The following is a 23,057-nucleotide window of genomic DNA, read 5'->3' as shown; positions in this document are numbered from 1 at the left end:
GAACAACTTGACAAAAGTTCTAATTAATTACTTTTTCTTTTATTTATTATATATACATCTTTGTTTCTGTGATCAGTAGATCAATCTTTTGCTACGGAAAGACTCGACGATATATACATGCAAAATATCAGTTCTATAGAAACGCAAAAATCCAATAGAATTTGCCTTTTTGTGTATGTATTTTGTTGCAGTTCATGTGCACGTACGTACGTACGTACGCAATCTCTTCACTTTGATCTTTGATACACATCAAATTAATTAAGAAGGTAGTATATATCGCCTTAGCTGTAATCCTCATCGTGGGTTACTGTTAAGTACCATGGGGATGATAATAATCAGCATTTTGAAATTATTTATTTTATTATATTATTTTATCTACCATGAAAATCTCGGGTTGCATGCCTTATACGCTAGCTAGTGTTCAAAGTACAAATTCCGCCTTAAAAAAAGGGACAAATTCCGATCTTATATACAATCATAATTTATCAGTTATCACCCAAGTTAAATGGTAGCAAATGGAGATAGTGGTCATGTAGAGCATTATCATGTGGTGTGCCATCCCTGAATTATAACTTTGCCAAAGTTTCGGCTGATCAAGACATGATTTTGATCGAGTGTATTATTTCAGGTTATCATAACAACTCATGCAAAGAACTTGAGAGCCTCCATCAACCAAATCTTTCTCCTTTAATTAATGACCACCATGGGTTGTCTTGATGCATGGACCCCCAAAGTTTGGCTATAATTTGAATCTCCCTTGGATTCTTCACAATTGAAGAAAAAGGATATAGCATTCATACTATCGAAGGGGGGTGGTATGATGTGTTATGATTTTGATGTCAATGACATATGATATACGTACTGGTGTTACATTATTGTTCTCCCCAATTAAAATTATCATGTGGTAAATCGATCCTTTCATTTCCATAGGAAATCATGACAAATATTTCGTTATTCTCGACGGTTCTAGTGCCACAATAGCTGGATATATGGTAATCATCAAGGTACCAGGGAGAGAAGTGTGGTAACATTAATTTCTCCTTCGATATGTTCAATAATTCCCCACTAATACCACGTACGTACTCATAGTATAGGTCATGAAATCTTGAGCATGTACATATATACCTCATGAATTGGGTCATAAAGCTTAGTTGGCAAAGAACCATATTCATTGGATCATGTGAAGTTCAAAATTTTAAAAGATGCATTTTTTCTATTATTACTAATTAAGTATGATTTTTTTTAATATATATAGGGGATGGGGGGTTCGAACCTGGTTCTCCCATTTGGAGATCAGATTTTATGCCATCTGGTCCAACGGATCTTGGCTAATATGATTTTTTATTGAACAAGTGCTTTTCAGAGTCGATTATTTTAATTTTTTCTATTTGATATATATGAAGTATTCACATGTTACACTTAAAAGTTGATTTAATAACTCACATTAATGAGTGAGTCTAATACGTAAAATATTTAATTAAATGAAGTAAAATGTAAAGTATAATATTTAATTCCACTCAAGACCGTTGTTTTAATATCATATAAAATTACCACTTATCTCAAAAGTTTAAACTAATGGGAAGAAGTAGATTTACCATTTATATTTGTTTTAACAAAGCCTTTAGGGGATATATGGAAATAATTTTCATCTCATCTTATCTAATCTCATCTCTTTCTTAAATATCATTCAAATACAAGCACCTTGAAACTAATTATTTCAAATTTCCTAAGCTTACAAACAAAAAATAATTCAACTTTTTTAAATCTTAAAATAAAAAATTATATTATAACAATATTTTAATTTTATAATTTTTTTTATTTAATTTTTTTTTATCTTTTATTTCTCAAAATCTAATGAATACTTAATTCAAACTATCTCACTACTATCCACAAATTATATTACGACTATTCTCAAGACTGCCCGACCTCATTTATCGAATGATGATGAATATTCGCACTTTCCTTGTTACTTTATCGATCGCCACTTCAACGTTTATACATGGAAAGGAAGCTTTGGTTTTTTCCTTAAATGACGTCGGGGTGGTTTGAATTTTTGAAAGTAACTTAGATTTTGATGAGACTGAAAGGGTTTTCCACAAAGTCTAAACCATTTATTGATCATTTTGAGTCAAAACATTCATGGGCTCTGTTTAAAAATGTGATTTTTAGTTTAAAAAAGCATATGATTTTGAAACAGAAATTAAAACGAGTTCATTCATATCATTCTTATCTTTTTGTTGAAAATAAATATTATTCTTGTCAAAATCCATGCATGCCACGTACGTACGTACGTTTAAAATAAAGGCATCGAAGAAAATTCTTTTATGTGTACTTTTTCATGATATCAATCATTCTTTGTTATCGATTTTGAAACGGAAGAATAATATTATATAAATATATATATATATATATATATATATATATCATAACCATGAAGAAAAACGGAAATCAACTGATTTACAATCTGTGTTTTTTCTTCCTTAGGTTAGGTAGTTTAGGCAGACTCCAACAAGACTATCGGTGCATTTAAAAACGAATCATTATATATAGAAAATCTTTCTTTGAAATCTGGGGATTTTCGCGTTGAATTTTCTGGCCTGACTGTACGTTTTGTGACATCAAGGGACTATTTGCTTTTGCTTATTGTGGATCGGTTGAGAAAACACATTTTCCTATTTTTGCACGCTGCTACAGTCACTTTTAGATATCTTTTTGTATATTTTATTGATTAAAATAATTATTTTATATTAAAAAATAATAACAAAATCAATCACATAATTAATAAAATGTACAAAAAAATACGCAAAAATGTAACACATAGAATTTTTGTTTTTAAATTCATAGGGGCCCCTTTGAGGGAGAATTTTATTTTCCTTTGACCAAGCCTGGCTATGGTACCCTACCGCTTACTGCTCCCTGTTTCATGGCAGAAAGTAAATTAAAGAATGAAAAGTTTCGATAATTTAGGGTTTTAAATTCTGTCCTATACCTTTTCTATATAATATTCTATCTTCTCTGTAGATCAAAAGCTTCTGCTGAGTTAAAGGGGATGGAGCCTGGAGGCCAAGCAATGATGAACATTGCACTAGAAATATTAATTTATGTGGGTGCCAACATTTTCCCATCAACAGTTGTTATATATGGATCAGAAGAACAACTTAATTGTTTTGTGCAATTATATATGTTTATTCTAATTATAATCATCATGATCAGTTTCGATCGAAACCTAAGACACTTTATTTTTACCACCTTTTTCGTTTAAAGAAGATAAATACATGACCACTTTGGTTTATAACATTAGGTTAAAAAAAATAAAAATAAAATGGCTTTCATCTAAATCGAGGACTTTGTGACCGTGGGATCGGTCGATGATGTACGTAATTTCCAGTCCATTATGAAGAATTATGTGTTTTGCTGCTTTTTATCTTTATCTTTTTCCTTTTCATGTGCTTATTCATTGCACAAACTGAGAGCACGCTGATCAGTAAATGACACAGCTGATGAGAAATGATTACTAATTATAAGGTATAAATAGGGTATCTGAATCCCCACACCGACTGATCTCTTGGATGATCATCATAACATACGTATAGAGAAATTACAATCCGATGAATATAATTAGCGAATCCGATATATTTTGGATATGGCTGAAAAAAATTTCTACGAACTCCGACGCGATTTGATGTGGTATATATATTAGATTGTAAATTCATTTTAATTGTAAAATAGATATAACGATTTATATGAATTCATGTCAATTTATAAATTTACTTTTGAAAAAGTTTTTTTTATGACTGTAAGTTTGTAACACTTCTAAAAATTATAATAGAAATAATTGTTTTCACCTATTTATATATATATATATATATATATATATATATATATATATATATATATATATACTACGTACGTGTGGAAGGAAAAAGGGTAATCACAACCACAAAATACAAAGTGGTTGCAACCATTTGCAATCAAAGTGAATCAAGATTACATTCATAATTGTGTGTATGTGTGTGTATATATATATATATTATGAAAGGCACGATATTGGATCGATGGAATCGGTTTTGACATCAATATTATTGAGAGTAAAACTACAAGTCTACCTAAGTTGTAATCATGTAATCCATTGAGGAAAAAAGGAAAAGAACTATATATATATAATGAGTTACCTTATCAATTAAGCTACGTACGTACATGAATCATGTAGTTTGCTACAATTTCCCAACAATTACGGTCGTTATAATTTCTGATTAAAAAGGTTTCACAGTTCTTTTCATCCAAATAAATGATAATTGCACTAAGATGATGACTCATGATTTCATTCACCGAAAGCTCGATCAATGCTCAAACAAATTTTATTTTACAAACGCCAAGAAATAAGGCCGATGACGGCGTAATTTTTCAGCTTTTATTTACATGCTTTTTTTTTTTTTTTTTTTTTTTGATGGGTAGGCGTGCGCGGGATCAGGATAAATGGAGTACAAAATAATGCAGTGGAAATAATGAACAGAGATTATATATACGATCAATTGGGCATGATACATACAGTAACACATGATGATTGAATAAGTTAAACAAAACAAGCTGCAAGCTGGCGAGCCATGATAAAAAATGATGAATACTAGCTAGATATTTGAATTATTCGTATGTATTGTCAATATTTGTTAAATTATGATTGTAATTATGTAATGACCGAAGTAATGCTAGATATAGTTTTAGGATGTGCAAGTCTTGTACATTTATTTTTTTTAAAAATGGATAAATCTGGGAGCTAGTGTATGACACTTACACAGCTTAAAACTGCAGATATTAATTCTCTTATGTAATTCCCATCATTTTTTTTTTCTTTCATCTTTTGTTTTCACCGACTTAGATGTCTAGTAAAAATGTGAAATTTGGTCACATCTTCAGAATAAATTGAGCAAGCAAATAATTTCTTAGATGCATTATATAGGCCTGGATGATTTCAGTAACTGCTTGTTTCTATCAATCCTATTGGCAAATTGTGGGGGAGGAGGTATGTTCCACCACTTTAAATTTTCTCAATTTTTGGTTGATCAATGTATTAATTTTACTTATATTGCTTTGATCCCTAAGATTAAAATCCAATGTGTGCTAGTGAGTTTAGACCTATAAGTTTGGATAATGTATTTTACAAAATAGTGTCTAAAGCTCTTGCTAATAGGCTGAAAAGGATTCTTCCTCATATTATCTCTAATAGTCAAAGTATTTTTATCCCGCGGAGGTTAATCACTAACAATGTCTTGGTAGCTTGACTAGACAAATGAAAGATTAGAAGCATGGTTTTGAAGCTTGATATGTCCAAGGCATATGATCGTATAGAGTGGCCTTTTTTAGCTGCAATGATGAGGAAGCTAGACTTTTATGATAAATGGATTTCTTTAATAATAGCAAGTGTCTCCTCGGTGACTTATACAGTTTAATCAATGGATAGTCTGGGAATATTATTAAGTCAACACGAGGGATTAGGCAAGGAGATCCAATTTCTGCTTGTCCAAAGGGTCTCAGTTCAATGTTGAATGCTGCTGAAAAATCAGGTAATATTAAAGGAGTTAAAATTGCAAGGGGCTGCCAACCAGTGAATAATTTGTTATTTGTTGATGATAGCATTCTATTCTGTAGAACACAAATGGCAGAGTGGTAGAAAATTCAAGCTTTGTTGTGGATGTATGAGCAAGCTTCTAGGCAATGTTTGAACAAACAGAAAACATCAACCATGTTCAGTTCTAAATACCAGTGCTCCAGTGAGGAACCAGACCATAAGGATAGTGGCAGCTTCAATTACTAAGAACTATGAGAAGTATCTTGGTGGAGCCATAAGCAAAATGACAGGAAAATACAATGGAGGAAATGGATGAAATTGGGTGAGTATAAATTAAGAAGAGGCCTAGGCTTTAGGGACATAGAGTCTTTTAATAAAGCTTTGTTAGCTAAACATATATGGAGAATGTTGAAAAAGCCTGATTCTCTTGTTTTTCAGATCATGAAGAATTAAAGTCTTTTAGAAATGGGAATCTGTTGGATGCTCAACTTGGGAATAGACTATCTTTTATATGGAGGAGTATTCTATCAGCTATGGATTTAGTCCAAGAGGGCTTATTTTGGAGAGTATGGAATGGATCACAGATTAGAATATGGGGGACTAAGGGCTTATTTGAAAATAGATGTCATCTTAAAATTCTGATCTCATCTCATCTCCTTTCCAAATATAATTCAAATACAAAATTTTCAAATTAATCATTACAATTTTCTCAAATTTTTAAATAAAAAATAAAAAACAATTCAACTTTTTCAAATTCTCAATCAAAAATAATATTATAAAACCATATTCTAACAATATTTTAATTTTATAATATTTTTTATTCAATTTTTTCTCTTTAATTTCCCGAAACTCACAAAAATTCAACTCAAACAATCTCATTAGTATTCACAAACTATCCACAAAATTCTCATCTCATCTCACTCCCCAAATGAGCCCTACAAGTCCAGTATCTTATACCATTCAGTCTCCCATTAATGTGTTAGATGAAGAGGCCACGGTTAGACATTGGGTGGATGTTGATACTGATGACTAGGATAGAAATTTGGTTTCTTAGATTTTTAACCAAAAGGAGGCTGAGATTATCTGCAATATGCCTGTTAGCAAACTAGGTGCAGAAGATAGAATGATTTGGAGACCCTCAAAAGATGGCGTATTCAGTGTTAAAACTGCCTATTCATCTGGAAATGGAGAGGAGAGAAAATCCATGGAGAAACTTCGGGGGGATCAACTGAGGAACCAGCGTGGAAGTTGTTATGGAATCTTAAAGTGTCGAGATCTGTTAGGCACTTCATGTGGAGAGCCTGCCATGATTTACTTCCCACAAGACAAAATCTGTTTAAAAGAAGAGTGTTGGAAAGCCCATGGTGTCCCATTTGTGAAAGGTCTGAAGAGACATCAATACATGCTCTTTGGTCTTGCCTTGTAGCTAGTGATGTATGGGGAGAGGCAATCAATCAGTCCTCTCAAGATCAAATGGTCAAGTACTTTTCTTGATGTTTGGGAACTATGGAAAAAATTGAGTACTGATCTGAAAGTGTAAGATATAGAATATGTGGTCTTGGTAATGAGAAATATATGGAATCGAAGGAATGCTGTCATTTTTTATAATAAGTTTGATCGACCAGGAATTATTTCTCAGTAGGCAAGGAAAAGTTTGGAAGCATACCAATCTGCCCACGAATCAGTTCAATCTCAAAATGTTAGTGCAGTTGCTGTAATGAGGGGGCTTAGGAAGGAAGTGGAGGAAACCAGCTGAGCATTATATGTAGGCTAATTGGGATGCTGATGTGGATGTTAAGTCAAATGTAATTTTTGAAGGAGATTGTGAAGGCTTCCAATTATATATATATATATATAAAGAGAAAAAAAGGAATACGGTCTAAATAATAACGCACAGAAAACTCGATGCTGCAGAAAACAGAAGAACAAATGGAAAAATGGAGAATATTAATGGGGTTATCCTTAGATCTGCATGTGCCTTTTGCACTCAAAACGTATTTTTCTCAATTCCAAGATTTCCAATGTCCAGAGAGTATCAAACAGAGACTATAATTGCCAAACATTTAGGTAAATTTACAGTTTAAATAAAACAGGTGCTATCCACGAACGACCGAATCCATGTGAGATTTATCAGCGATGCACCCCAGTTGGGAGTCTACATCTACCAGTATATACTTGTGATGGCTGCGTTCCCTTCCGCTCAGATAAGGACCTCCAAGCGAAGAAAAATTAATTATTGCAGCAGGGTTTTGTACAACACTTGTTTCCCCTCATATATAAATGTATGGTCTGGTCTTCAATATGCCTCTCAGCTGAACCTACTCTTATACCTGACCATGCATTGTACAAAGCTTCTGCAGCTTGTGCTGAGATACCATTATTGCTAAGATCCAGAGAGCACAATTTCTTTGCCATGATAATGGCAGTCGAGAGCTCTTGAATAAACTGGCACTCTGGGGATGGAATTCTTTTTTGACATGAACTAACACAACTGTCGTCAATTCCAGTTGCTGCAACTTCTACTCTAATTGGATCTTCTTCACTATCAGCAACTTCGAGCTGATTGCAGTCAGTGGTCACAGCGCATGCATCCTGCCGACCACTGTCAACTTCTTTGTTTGCATACTCCCTCAGACATGTTTCAGATATATCGTGTTCTTCTTTTAAAAATTCTGTGCTCCCCTTGCCTGCTAAGTTGTATTGTAGACTGTAATGTTTATCCAGATAGGCATTATCAGCAAGGCTAAGCTCTTGAAGAGAGTCATTTTCTGTTAGAAACATAAGAGTCATCGTTGAGAAGTTAGTTAATCTCTAGGGACTGATACCGAAAACAAAAGTGGGCTATTGTCTTTCACCTGCCAGGGCCTGAATTATACAAAGAACTCCAGCAAGTCCAAGCTGACACTTGTTGAGTCTCAAAACTCTTAGGCAACATTGAGGGTTCATAAGCAGTGATGATAATGCATTTGCACCCTGCATTCATGTAAGTCATCAGGCTCCCAAAGAATAGAGAAAACTGAAATGCAAAGTACTGCTTTGAAGTTAACAGGAAAGAAAAACATCACTGCTAAAAAATGAAAGACCTCGTAGAAAAGTTTTTTTCATTACCAAAGGGACTTCAAAAATATTTTATGTTGATTAGGTCATCCACTTACACAATTGATTTCAGTAAAATTCTACAACGTTTACATACCAAAAGATCAAGCATACATCAATAGCTGAGTAGTTCCTCAAATACTACACACCGTAGGCAGATGAAGAAATTATCTAGGCAACATGCACAACAGTTGACAGATGCCCATTATAATAATATAAGTCCCCAACCTGATGGCGGAACCACAGTGACTATATCTGAGATTTGAGACATGATGAGTTATCCATTGATTTGTTGAATGTTAAAAGTGAAAAAAAATTAATGATCAGTAAAAGACCTTCTTAACCTTTTAATTCAACAGTAGATAGAATGCTGGAAGTGTAGTGACGATAACATCATCTAAGACATGATTAGTTGAGAGAAAAATGGAGAGAAGCATGGCTTTGAGATCAAAGCCAAAGACTGCAACAGCAAGAAGCGATAAAATGCCGGTTGAAAGTGGCAGCCCATGAAAGTACCAAAAAGGACATGTTGGGGTTACAATATTGGAAAAATATTTGACAAGGGAGAATATGGTCTTAAATAGAGTGGAATGACAAGGACTTCATGCGGCTGCCTGAAAAATGTAAAGACGATCTGTAGAAGAAAACAAATTTTATACTCTGCCCCTTTTCTTTTCCTCATAAATTCTGATCATAATCATTGTCCAATTTGTTCTGAGATGCGTTCAGCACGCTGACTCAAAGAATAGGGAATATCAGGTTAGCATATTTAATGGTTTTATGCTGAGCACACTCAAACAGATGTGGAAAAATAGAATCAAGGAAAATCAACAAATAAACCTGAACCGTCCTAATCTACAAAAAAATCAGTTTAATCATACTAATATAAGATGAATCCACATATTCTGATGATCCAGAAGGATTTAACTCTTACAGAATTGATAAAAAGAGGAATATTTCTTTTAAAAAGCATTAAAAATGGTGATGGATTGCAAAAGGAAATATCAAGAATACTCTCTGCTGCACTCCTCTAATATATATGTCGATAAATTGCAAAGCAAACAACAATTTGGAACGTGCATTCAAAAGAATAATTGTGAAAAAAGCTCTTGCAATTAACAAAGAGCAAACCTCTTGCATAATAGGATTCCCTGCTAGGTTCAGCTCAAGAATGCCGGTAGCCATATCATTCTTTAGTCCAAGAACATATTTATAAGTGAGTCCACAATAGGATAGGTCAAGTTTGAGTAAGTCTTGATTTCCATTGAACAAGGACTCAGTTAATTGTGATGCCCCATCCTGCAAATAGACAAATCTAGTCACAAGAAGCAGGAGATAAATACCCACAAGTGCACTCAAACTTCAATAATAACAAGAAAGAATAACAGAGAAACTGACTGTTCCAATACCAGCGCCCCCAAGCATTAATCCTGACAAACACGAGGTTTTAGCAAGCCGGCAAAGGCTATCAACAATAGGCTTGCTTAGTTTTAAACCATTCAAGCTCAGTTCTGAAAATCTGTACAAAAGTGAATGTAATTTTATGTTAACATCAATCAGCACATATATATTGACCATCTAAACAGAGAGTAAGGAAAAAAATTGATTAAAACCTTTTCAAACTGCCAAGCCTGACCAGTAGATTCATGATGGCATTTCCTGATACTGGGTTATTATATCCTATCAAAGAAGAGTTGCAAGGCCTGGTAAGCTACCAAGAAATAACGCATTGAAGATTCTAAATGAGTACTTAATAAGTCAACAATACCTATACAAAGTTGTTCAAGTACAGATCCAGCATTCAGTGCATCAGAAACCTTTTGAATTGTTCTAGATGTGATAGAACAGCGTTCAATGTTCAAGCTACATAGGCCTACAAAACAGAGAGCATAAGTGAGCTGAAACAACAGGTATTCTCTACAATAAAAGTCCACATGCTCGAATGTTTGACAGAGTTAACAGTTGACATCAGATATATTTGAACTCTGCAAAGCCTTGACTCCAAGAACATAGTATGATCCACACTAATCCAAAACAGCAGCACAGAGCTAGTGATGATGATTAACAAGATTCCAAAACTAATATTGAAATAAACAGGACAGCAGAAAAAGAACATTACCCTTGCATCTCTCCAAAATAGTTGAAAGGTAAGATCCACAAGCATCAGTTAGACGGTTTCCAGAGATGTTAAGCACTTCCAGTCGAGCACACAGCACAGGGCATCCACAAATCTGAAAATTAGAAAATAGATAAATAAGTGATGTGGTTAAGATGAAGAGAACTAAAAATAAAAAGGCATTTCCCACTTTAGTCATGCTACTGATGAAGTAGAATATGGTTCAATAGGTAGAATCTCAAAGTCTCCAGGGAACTTTAAACTACAGAATACATGTATCACATATGACAGTTGAAAGACATTTTTCAAGATATTTGTACACACACACACACACACACATTTTCTTTCAAAGAAGGATGACAGAGATAGTAGTAGGAGTGAATTCCCTTCCCAAAACTCCTCCCTTTTCTTGGGTTGAACCCAATACTTCCTCTAGTAAGACGGGGGAGATATCAGTTGACTACAAAGACCGCTAGGCACAAGATTGTGCTTTGTATTAATATACTTGCATATGTTCAATGTTCGCAAGACCATCAATCTAATCCATTTGTGAACAAAGTTACATACCTGAAACAATGCAGTTGGACCGAATCGATTGCAATGCAGATCCAAGGTTAACCCACCATAATTTTGGCCTGATGCAAACACTTCTTGAAGCTTCTCTATTGTTCCATTTCCTGGGGGGATGGCAAGCCAATGTACAGCTAATACTAATTAAAAAATAACCCTACTAATCTCTTCATCAAGGAGAATTGAAGAGACTTTTTCTGTTCAGGAAAAAAATGAGAATAGATGAGCTAGATGCCAGATATCATTACCTAGCAAATTGTGAGAAAGGTCCAGCATGGAAAATGTTTTGTGGGCACGCAGCGCAATCACCAATGGAGTTATTGATAAATCTTGCAATTCACATTCAGATACAGTCACTTCATCGTCTGAAACCTGGTAAAGAAGAATTATATATTCCAAATAAACAAAACTATTCCAATCCACAAGCAAAAATAAAAGGTTATGCCTAGTTAACTAGCACTTACCTCCATTCTTCTATTGTATAGTTTCTTGAGCAACTTCATGTTAGGTGCCTCAGATAACTCATTGCAGCTGTCAATGTACAGTTTTATCAAAGGCTTTTGGACCCATCCTGGAAAAGTAACAAACAAATGAAACGCATACCTAACTGGCAAAAACAGCACTTCAGTGAGCAAAAGGTCAAAATGGAAATACTCATGTGGAGCGATTCTGATATACATAATGAGCCCTTGCATTCCTACTTTAAAGACTACCTAAAAGATGTATCCAGCCAACATGTAATGCATGCAAATATGCCATAGAAGCTAGCAGTCTACCTTGGAACTCTAGTTCAGCTCCAGAATACTGTTTTCCATGAATTATATACAAATTCGGCATCTCCTTGAAACATTCTCGGGAAAACAAATCATTCATGGTCAAGGGCCTGAGTTTGCAAGTAACTAGTAATTAGTGGTATTATTCCAGTACAAGAACACTCACGGGCAGTGGCAAAAAGAAGAGGGGATGAAAGCACGAAAACACTCATCTCCTGGAGTAGTGTTCTATACAACTATTTAACCACAAGGGGTGTTCTATGCACCTGTTTAACCACTTACAGAATGGCCCTTCCCAATAACTTCCATGTTTTCAACCTATCATAGATTACTATATGACATGAAAAAGTTTTATATAAAAATAAAAATTGGATCAGTACCCGATGTTGTTCCCACAACAGCAAAGTGGTGTGAGCTGAGATATAGATCTGGTCTTAACCTTCGGTATTTTGCATGAAGTGGTTATTTTCAAGAACAAACACACTTATGCTCAGCCTAGGGCTTTACCCTTGCACTAACTGTCAGAAATAGTTCTCTATGCGAAAAAAACATTTCAGGCACCGTAAATCGTCAACCATAACTTACAACAACAACAACAACAATAATGGGAGATTCACAACTTCGCTAAATGTAATTATGCAGTTTTTATGCATACCATCTATAGAAGCTTCAAGGGAGACTTTTCCCAAACAATCTTTAAGAGTTTCAACTGTCTCCAAGGATTCTACAACTCTTCCACTGCATTTAATTTGCCGAATTATAGGTAACAGACCTAATAAGAAACAACCATATTAGATGACTCATAGATGATATTAAAATGATGATGAAGCACGTAAAGCAGTGACTTGCTCGCAGCACCCACCAAGTTTTACTCTTTCCATTGATTTAAATCACGAGAGAAAAGTATGACGGTGGACAAATAGAAAACTTGTGTGCCACCAAAAGGCAGCCAAGCTTAATGTGTCCAATACAGTTTTGTGCTTGTCACTTGGCAATTATTTATGGTCCACCACTAAAGCCAATGGAGTTCATCCTTTAGTTATCCCAACACTAAAGCATCGATATCATAACAAGCCCCTCCCCCACCTCCCAAAAAACATTATTACAGCACAATGTAATATGCTGCCAACCTATCTCAAAATAAAAAAAATGTGAGTATCTGCAACCTATTTTTCATATTGCTGATCACTCTAGATGTTAAAAGATCCACTTAAATGCATCCTTCTTAACAACAAGGTAAGAAATTTGATTATTAGCAATCAGCAGCATGTATAACAGTTAAGTTCCTACCCTCTGATCTCTTTTCAATGGGAAGTCGTAAATAGTATAAGCATGCCAGTTCAACCTTTACAGACTCAATGCTCAGCTTATCGCTATCCATACATGAGCTTGCTTCAACAAGTATCAGTTGCTTGTCAATCTTGCAAATAATACACTGCTGTGAACAGAATGAAAGATCACAAATTAGCAAAATATGTATATTGGCAATCACATAGATCTACTTGGATAGTATCCAAATGTTATGAGCAACACACATCATATCTGTCACCAGCAAGCAACTTCAGATCAGCAGCGTTATGTTTATGCAATAGGTTTCCATTGACATCAATGTCACATTTAGAACCACTAGCAGCAAAATCAGACACAATAACAACTTCACCAATGCTTGAAGATCTGAATAGTTTGCCATTTTGAGTGGCTACATTGGGACTCCTTGATCTGTATGAACTAGTACTTTCTTCCATATCAAAGGGATTGCATGACCGGGTGGCACATTGGGAGGCATCCGCTGGGACCTCCTGCCAAACCAAATGATTAAACATCAGACACCAACAGACCAGCTTGAACATGGGAAAAATATTCATCAAGGAATACAATGGTTTTGTTTACCTGAAATTTACAATTATGTCTGGGTAAATTATTTTTACACTTGACTGCATTCAAGTAAAAGATACAAGTCAGTACTCCGCTAGTATAGTGAAATGTCTGAAGCAAAAACTAGTTAATGACTTAAAAACCCACATTCATCAGATGTAGCAACTGCCTCTACTGGGCATTTACCAGGGCTTCCTTTCGAGCACTTCACCTCATCTGGTTCTTCACTCTCATCGTCAGAAAGGATGACACGAACACGTTTACGACCAACAACTGTCCGCTGATCACTGGTGGATTTAGACAAACTTTTTGGCAAAACTTTGGTAGGCTGAGTATAAATATTTTGCTTTCCTGACTGAGCTGATTTCATTTTGGGTGAATTTTTACCCGATCCAATGAGAGAAATCAGAGGAACATCGTCGTTCAACTCTTCTACACTGGCTACAGACTTTGATCTGCTAGAATTCCATTTACTCATCTCAGGTGAGCAGCGTGCATTATACCTACTTTCTGACAAATGATCATTCCCTTCCGTGTCAGTCTCAGAGCAGCAATCCTCTGCCACATTATGTCTTTCAAGCTCCTTATCTCCTGACTGCTTCAATTTGTCAATTAAACGCTGCAATCTCCTACAGAAGAGTCTTTCTTTAAGCAATTCTCTAACTTATTACAAAACCCATTAAAAAATAAGGAACAGATACTTGGTTCTATTGATAAGTAAATAAACTAATTGAAACCCCCTTCCAGAAGGGGACACAGAGGGGTCACACAACTTTTCTTTATTTTTTTATGGAGATACCAAAAATTTAACCCTTCAAGCAAATTCTTGTATGACATGAATCATCAGTTTGGTATTTAATTTCCGTAACTTTCAAGTTCCATCAGCAGACTCACTGGATTGTAACAGCTTATATGGTTAAGGAGGATTGCATGAACCATATTTACCTGGCCTCTTCAACATTGTCAAATCTTATCATGTGGCTATAGTGCATATTCTCTAGTGCAGAAAGCTGTATAGAAGGAAGGTTCGCTTCAATGGAAATCCTGCAATACAGGATAGAGTGGATGAGAACAAATCATTACAAACCCTATATGTTGACGTATTAAAAGAATGCATCAAGGCAATATGAAAAAGAAATAAAAGGGCATCCTATGATTTGATGCTTAAAACTATTTTCTATTAAAGGATCCAGGTGATACCAAAAGTGCTATGAAAGTTACGCTAAAACAGTGCAATCATCTGGCCATGTGTATGAAATCAAAATAGTGAATATTATAGTTCCAGATGTGTTGAAGGCATCTAGGACTGCTTGGCCAGGCATGCAAGGAGTTCCACTTTCCAGCATTCAAGCTAAATTGATATCCATCAATTTGAGTGCCCCATAATTTTCTTATTCCATTTATTAATGTCTACCAGGAAAAACCAAACAGATAATTACCTGTAGCTCTCCTCAAATGCATCTAGTGCTCCTGTCCAATTGCCATCACTGTCCAAAACGTTACCAATGTTGATTTTTGCTAATGCTTGCCCCTGAAATAATATCAAATCAGAGTGAAAATCCACTGAACAACAATCTACAGCACATCCATGGACAGAACAGTCAATATACTTCAACATCAACCTATAATTATCCAACAGGATCATGACCATTGCTGAAATCTAGGCAACTAAAATAAGCATATGCCTTGACTACCTAGGTCATATACAAATATATCGAAGGATCCAAGCATAGTTCAATGATATAACCTTCTCTCAGACAACAAGATGCCACATATATCATCTATTCATCTAAAGATCATAGGAAAAAAACTTCAACTTACCTCCAAGTTACCTATTGACTTGTATGTTTCCCAACTCTTCATGTACCATTTAATGCTTCTATTAAATTTTCTGATCTTCTGGTATGATTCTCCAATAGCCAGAAATGAATCACCCAGCTTTTCCTTGTCACAAAGTGCACTTGCTACTCTCTTCTTCCTTTTAGCAAATTCAAGAAGCTAAACATGGAATATTTCAAATAAGAAATGGGGCAGCATTAAAATTCACAATAACAGTATGAAGGGCAGTTCTTTGTAGCATTCAGAACTTCCAGTGGATTATTGGATGTATCAGACAACCTATATGTGTAGCTTAAATATGAAGGCAGGACACTCTTGCCATGTGAAGCCAGTTTATTTGCAACATTAAAACACTGCTGTAGAATTCTTTACTAGTAACTTCCTGCTAACTGCATTCAAATTTGAATATTTTTATTCTCTCTTTGATGAATAAGTCACGTCTAAAAGAGCAAGAAGTATACCTACCTACTAGCATCACGCACTTGATCATGAACACGCACAAACAACAAGATCCATCATTTGATCCAATCAACTTTTACCAAAAAAATAAACCCTTTCACAAAAGCTTCTCTCCAAACATCATTAAACGGACCCTACCACTTTTTCAAATTCAATAAAAATACACCTCAAAATTTCTCAATCAAAAGATAATTTCTATGGGTCCCGCCACTTTCGAAAAGCCTACACAAAAATCTATCTCTTAAACTTTCCATCTTGGTTTAGAAAATCTTCAAGATAATTTTATGTCCAAAAGAGCCCTTGGAATTTTTCTAACAAAAACAGGAATGGAAGATTTTGCAAAACAGAAGGCAAGAAGGAACCCCAGCCATGCTGATTTTTTAAACATTCATCTTCTAGACGAGACTAGTCATTCAGTAAACACAATCTTGTCACACATGCACAAATCCATCTAGTCCATCAGAATCAAGTTCTGGAAATTTGACAAAGGAATTGAATACATGAAATATCCTGTCTATGTTTAATGTAAACATGAAATTAGAAAACCAATTGATACAATAACTCAAATCAGAAACAAAATTTGAACTCATCCACAAAATTTACAAGCTATCCAGTGTGCTGAAGATCCCTCTAGCAGTTGAGAGAGAGCTCAAAGGCAAAGAAAATGTGTATAGAACAGAATTCGTACCTTCAGCCATGCCAAGATCATTCTCGATTTCTCGATGAGGCAATCGAGAGATGCATTTTGCTGCAACAGACACTTCCTCTCACGTGCTGTTCCTTTTGCACTGGTCATTTCTCTGGTCAGCTTCTTGAGATTCTGCTCTTCTTTCTTCAGGTCACCCATTACTTTAATAGCTTCTTTTACAGTCTCAATGTTTTGCTCAATTTGCATAGCCAAAGCATCCTCATCTTCCATGGATTTTGCCAGATCAAGCGCCTTCCGGTAGCAACAAAGTGCCTCCTCATACTTCTGAACCCTATAATGCAATTCACCAAAATTGATATACCCCTTTGCCTCCCCTTGGCAATGCCCAATTCTCTTACAAATTTTAATGTCCTCCTCAATGTGCTTCCGAGCTTCATCCCACATTCTGAGCTCCATATAAACATTTCCAAGGTTGTGATGGAGCCTACTTCGCCCATCATAATCTTCCTCAACCTCTTCATCTGCACAAATCTGTAATCCTTTGGTTAGGATTTTCTGGGCCTCGTCCAAGTTATCAAGATCCATTTCAAGCATCCCAATATTATTATGAGCATCAATATATTCTTTAAGGAAGAATTTGCTATCGTTAACAGGTGGGTTCTCCCTAACAGTCTCCGCAAGCTTCATTGAACATCTGAAGTACTCTTTGGCATTCTGAACTGAGAAGTGGTCATTTTCAGATCTCAAAAACATTTCATGGTAAGTACGACCAAGTTGGGTGTTGGCCCTTTGCTGTTCAATAAGGTCATTAGCTTCCTTGGCAAGCTCTAAATGTTTTTTCTGAAAGCAAAAACAATGTAGAGAAGTTCAATTCTCAAGTTATCATTGATAAATTGTTACAGTTGCCATTTTCTCCAATTATTCCACTTTTTACCCAAATGAAACAGTGATGCAGATTTACAATCTTAGTTCACGAAGTATGAGCAAGAAAGGAAACCCTAGGGGAAGTTTCCTCCGAAACCGCCCAACTTAATTATCTTTCTTTTCCTTTACCTTATTTTATCTGGAACCAAACAGAAGCGATTTCCTTTTCCTTATATTTTCCATAGAAACTCCAAAAAATAAAGATTCCGCCCAAATGAACCGAGTACACCGATTAGTCTCAACACAACCCACTGCCCATACTTTCCACTCTCGGACTCTCCCAACCCAAACACTCAAAACGGGGAAAAATCTCTCTCCCTGTCCCACTTTCCCACCCCACACAAAATTTAAAGTCCCAAAAACAAAATACCTGAGAAGATAGAGCGTTCGTGAAGTCCTGGAGACGAAGATAGACCTCCCCAAGAGACTGACACGTCGGGAGAAGCTGCTTATCGTGCAAGTGGCGGGACGTCACATCGTAATCGAGCCGCAGCCACTTGAGCGCCTCTACATACTCCCCTCTGTTCTTGAGGATGTCTCCAATCACGTTGGCCCACCTAGCCTCCTCGTACCGGTTCCCCTGCTCCTTGGCGATCAGGTACGACCTCTTCGCCGATTTGAATTTCTCGACGTCCCGAGCCATTTGAAAGAGGATTTGATCAAGGGTCCGATGGGGATCGAATAAGAGAAGAAGAGGGATGTGGGTGATAGAGATTATCGAACTGGAGCCGAGGACTTCTTTAGTGAAAAGGTTTTGTGAGATTTGGGAGTGGAGGAATCGAGGGTTTTGAAACCTTTTTAGAGCGAAATGGAACTCCCGCCAACACGTTTCAAACAAAAAAGTTTTTTTGAGAAAACGTGTTGGGTTCCTTTTTTTTTTTTTTTTCTTTTTCGATAGGGTAGCTTCTGTTTTAAGTTATATATTAATTGGGTTAATGCCTGTTCCAAACCTATAATTATAAAAACATATTTTATTAATGAATAATGTTTTTTTTTTAAGTTTTTAATGAATAATGCTAAACATTACTTTCATTTTACTTTCATCTTTTATACAAAATGTGACATTTTATTATTCTTAAATTATTTTTTATTTTTTTAAAAAGAAAATTTTAAGATTTGTTTGGAAATAGATCTTATCCCAAAATTTTCAACTCATTTTATTTTCAAATATAATTCAAATACAAAATTTTCAAACTAATCATTACAACTTTACTAAACTATCAAACGAAAAATAAAAAATAATTTAATTTTTTTAAATTCTTAAATAAAAATAATATTATCAAATTATATTATAACAATATTTTAATTTTAATAATATTTTTTATTCAATTTTTTTTTCTCTCATTTCCCAAAACTCAAAAAATATTCAACTTAAACCTTCTCATTACTATTCATAAATTATATTTATTATTCATAAAATTATCATCTCATCTCACTTCTCAAACAAGCCTTAAGGGTTGGTTTAGTTATACAAAATCAAATAATCTCATATTATCTTATTATTATAATTTTTATAAACTTCGATACCAAATATAATAAATAATTTAATTTTTTTAAATTTTAAAATAAAAATAATATTAAAAATTTATATTATGATAATATTTTATTTAACTTTTAATAAAATATCTCATTTCATCTCATCTAAACTATATAATCAAACGAGAAGGTTTTTGGAACACCGCCAAACCCTCACGGGTTGCAAATGTGGATTCACAGTTCACAAGCAGGACAAGGACGGTATCAAAACCAATATTTTATTATTTTTGTGTTGTATTAGTTGTAATTAGGTGTTTGTTGAAATCCATATATACCAGATCTCTACTCATATATACTGCTAGCTTATTAATGTAAACATGTCGCGTGCCTTTAAAGAAAAAATAAAGCATGTAGAGAAAATAATTGCTGAGAGATAGACTCCACTATTTGATTAGGATTATGGATATAATCGGTTCGGTTCAATTCAATTTTAGACATATTTTAGAATCAAATCAATATACATCAATTTTAGAATTTTGCGAATTGATACAGACCAATTCACTAGAAAATCAGAACCTTCGATTTTTTTAGTTTCGAGTCGATTTAGTTTTAGAAGTGTAATTTAGTTTTTGACTTTTTTGTTAGGCTAGTTGGTTTTTCTAACCCAAATGAGAAATTATTTTTACCATAAATAAGATAGAGTCTAAAACATTGTTTTCAAAAATAACATGTATATAACCACAAAAAAGGTGAAAAAATTTACTTATAAAAATGTCTTTATCCTTAATATATATATATATATATCAAAAGTGTACTCTTATACTTATAACATATTATATATATATATATATGTAAGCATATAACTTAATATATAAAGATAAATAATAACATATTCATAACTTAATATTAATATTTATGTCATATTAATAAAACTAATATATGTTACATTAAAGAAGCATAAATAATAAAACTAAGATTTTATGTCATATTAATTTTATAATATGTATAATATGTATAGCATATAATATATATTTTATATAATATAAAAAATAAATTATACATAATTTTTGGCTCGATTCGGTCCAATTTGATTTTTGAATCGTGAAAATCATGATTGAGCCGATTTTCAATCAGTTTCGATTCCGCCCAAACCAAATCAAATTGGACTAATTCTGTAATACTCGAGCCTAACGCTCGAGCCTAAGGCCCAAGCCTACAATGCAGGCCCAGGCCCACGAAGACCCTAACCATAGAGACCACAAATAATGTCGTTTAGGTAAGTTCCCTTTTTCAGTTTTCTTCATCCCGAAAATCACTCAACCCCGCTTTCCATCTTCCCCACTATGCAGTTTTGATTTTCCTTCTCTTCTTTTCTCCCACCACTCAAATCTCTCTCTCTATTACCTATTCTCTTTCTCTTTGCAGTTTCGTACTCCATCCTCACAAATCTCGCACTTGCAGAGCATCCCACCCCTTCTACACATTGTGTGTCACCACCATAAAGGTGCCGCCGTAGGTGGCCTCTCATCGACACCAATAAGCCCACTCTTTGTTCACTCCCTCTATTTAAGTTTTAGACCCCTCTCTCTCTCTCTCTCTCTCTCTCTCTATGTTCATCTCTTCACTGATAGCTATAGGTTTATTTCAATTTTATCTCTTTGAAATTTTATCTCTATGTTCATCTCTTTACCGATAGCTATAGGTTTATTTCAATTTTATCTCTTTGAAATTTTATCTCTATGTTCATCTCTTTACCGATAGCTATTGGTTTATTTCAATTTTATCTCTTTGGATTTTATCTCTATGTTCATCTCTCTCTCTATGTTCATCTCTTCACTGATAGCTATAGGTTTATTTCAATTTTATATCTTTGAAATTTATTTGAGGGTCTTTGTTGCTACTTTTTTTATCCTACAATGGTGAGCCTCTTCGATCTTTAGGTAGTTTTTTATAGTATTTATTCTCACTCTATACACTCTCACTGGTTTAACACTCCTAGAAACTTTGCACAAATTATTTTCCTCTTCCACCGCAGTGTAATCACCATTGTCTCGAAATGCAAAAATTTCCTCACTGACGTAAGTAAGGCCTTGCCTCAAGATTAGCCACAGTCGTACATTATTGGAGCTTAAGTGTAATTTTAACGTCACTATTTATATATCATAGGTCATCACTAATGCCCCAAATAGTGTTGTTTCTGCTTTTTAATTTTCACGAGCCACACACACAAACTTAGGTAAGATATTCAAAATTTTATGCTCGTTGTTGACATTGTTATGTGGGCTATATTAATGAATTTTGGTTGCTGGAATTTCTAATGAATGATATTATGTGGTTGTCCGGGGTACGTGTTTATTTTGTTGGTTGTTCCAATTTTGATTATTAACTGTTGATTTGACGTTTGGATGTTGAGATTCTATAAGATACTATTGAAGTTGAGTGATAGATTGTTGAGCTGATTGTGGTTTGCTAGATCAATTGGGTTGATGATCATGGTGGTTTGGGTTGAGATATGTGGCTGACAAGGTTTATTCTATGAGTGTTATTGAGTTGATCATGTTGGGTTGGTTGTAGTTGAACTATTGCGAGTTGAGTGGATGCTCGGGACTAAATTATTTGTTGGTTTGAGGTTTACTAAATAAACTAGTGGCATGCTTGTTTGGATTGATAATTGATTGGTAAATGTTTTTGGTTGTGAAACTATTAGAGGTCGGACCCAAGGCATGACTTATACATGGTAAGAGTAAGGTAAACAGGGTTTCTATACTTGATTTTGCATAAAAGAAATGAAATGAGATTGATTTTGAAAACATGTATGCTTGCTTTGAAAAGAAACCTGAAAACAACCTCAAATATGAATTCTGCATATTCATGAAATATGTATAAAGAAAAAGTATTTTCTGTCATGACTGGTGTAGACATGAGCTTATTTTATCATTTTATTTTTGAACTGTGAAAAAGAGCAAATATGAAATCTAAAAAGTTTTGCTTTGATTAAATGAAGATGCTTTGATTCTGTTATTTTGAATATGTGAAATGATCTAAAACTATTTAGTACTATTTTTTGATACAATATGTTATCTGAAAACCTTGGGATGAATTTCTAATGCTGTATTTGATTATAATCTGGTTCTGATGTTGTTTCTGTTTTGTTTTCGTTAAGGCCCCGCCACGAGTATAATAGTGGTATACAACCCTGCCACAAGTATAATAGTAGTATACAGCCCTACCACGAGTATAATAGTAGTATACGGTCATACCACAGATATAATAGTGGCATACGACCCCACCACGAGTATAATGGTGGTTTATGACCCTACCACGAGGGTTAAACATGGTGTACGACCTAACTATAGGTATAATAGTGGCATACGATCCCATCACAGGTATAATGATGGTTTATAACCTTACTACAGAGGTTGAACATGGTCTTTATCCCGATGTGATGCTCTGATAGTATATAAAGATGATGTCTTAGTTTATGATATGTCAAAAGATTTTTGGAATAAGAATATTTTTCTGAAAATTTCGCTCTGATATTTTGTAACATGTTTTGTTCCACATTTTGAACTCTATAAATGCTCATGTTTACATACTAGTATATGTTCTCTATTTACTGAGCTATTGATAACTCACCCATTTTATCTTCACAATATTTCAGATGACTTGATGGTTCAGATGAGGATTAGTAATAGAGTACGTGTGCAAGATTAA

At 34.5% G+C, this 23,057-nt stretch overlaps 1 protein-coding gene across 3 annotated transcripts; it reads right to left on the bottom strand.

Moving 5' to 3' along the window:
- Nucleotides 1-7,512: 7,512 nt before the first annotated feature.
- On the bottom strand, nucleotides 7,513-18,674 carry LOC108990474 (protein TONSOKU). 3 transcript variants are annotated; one of them, XM_018964456.2, is made up of 20 exons: nucleotides 18,238-18,671; nucleotides 16,983-17,783; nucleotides 15,818-15,994; nucleotides 15,436-15,527; nucleotides 14,942-15,040; nucleotides 14,144-14,625; nucleotides 14,012-14,055; nucleotides 13,657-13,920; nucleotides 13,412-13,559; nucleotides 12,777-12,893; nucleotides 11,813-11,919; nucleotides 11,597-11,720; nucleotides 11,346-11,455; nucleotides 10,782-10,893; nucleotides 10,431-10,535; nucleotides 10,276-10,342; nucleotides 10,061-10,181; nucleotides 9,794-9,961; nucleotides 8,422-8,539; nucleotides 7,513-8,334 (listed from the first exon to the last, which is right to left on the bottom strand). In XM_018964456.2, the coding sequence occupies exons 1-20, from the start codon at nucleotides 18,508-18,510 to the stop codon at nucleotides 7,796-7,798; spliced, it is 4,068 nt and encodes a 1,355-aa protein (XP_018820001.1). In that variant the 5' UTR covers nucleotides 18,511-18,671; the 3' UTR covers nucleotides 7,513-7,795. The 3 variants fall into 3 exon arrangements, with proteins under 3 accessions (XP_018820001.1, XP_018820002.1, XP_018820003.1); XM_018964457.2 differs by having other exon boundaries at nucleotides 13,412-13,556; XM_018964458.2 differs by lacking the exons at nucleotides 7,513-8,334; nucleotides 8,422-8,539 and having other exon boundaries at nucleotides 9,841-9,961; nucleotides 10,072-10,181; nucleotides 18,238-18,674.
- Nucleotides 18,675-23,057: the final 4,383 nt, after the last annotated feature.

The sequence above is a fragment of the Juglans regia genome, chromosome 1 (assembly GCF_001411555.2).
Source record: "Juglans regia cultivar Chandler chromosome 1, Walnut 2.0, whole genome shotgun sequence".
Lineage (NCBI taxonomy): Eukaryota > Viridiplantae > Streptophyta > Magnoliopsida > Fagales > Juglandaceae > Juglans > Juglans regia.
Note: the sequence above shows the minus strand (reverse complement) of the source record. Positions and strands in the feature narration are given on the sequence as shown.

Bases quoted from the DNA above. Each gene is read 5' to 3' on its own strand.
- LOC108990474 (XM_018964456.2), bottom strand. From the start codon at position 18,510: ATGGCTCGGGACGTCGAGAAATTCAAATCGGCGAAGAGGTCGTACCTG. The intron at 13,921-14,011 runs GTAAACAAAACC...TTGGTTTGGCAG, and splicing joins GACATAATTGTAAATTTCAG to GAGGTCCCAGCGGATGCCTC. The intron at 12,894-13,411 runs GTAGGAACTTAA...GTTTCTTATTAG, and splicing joins CATTGAAAAGAGATCAGAGG to GTCTGTTACCTATAATTCGG.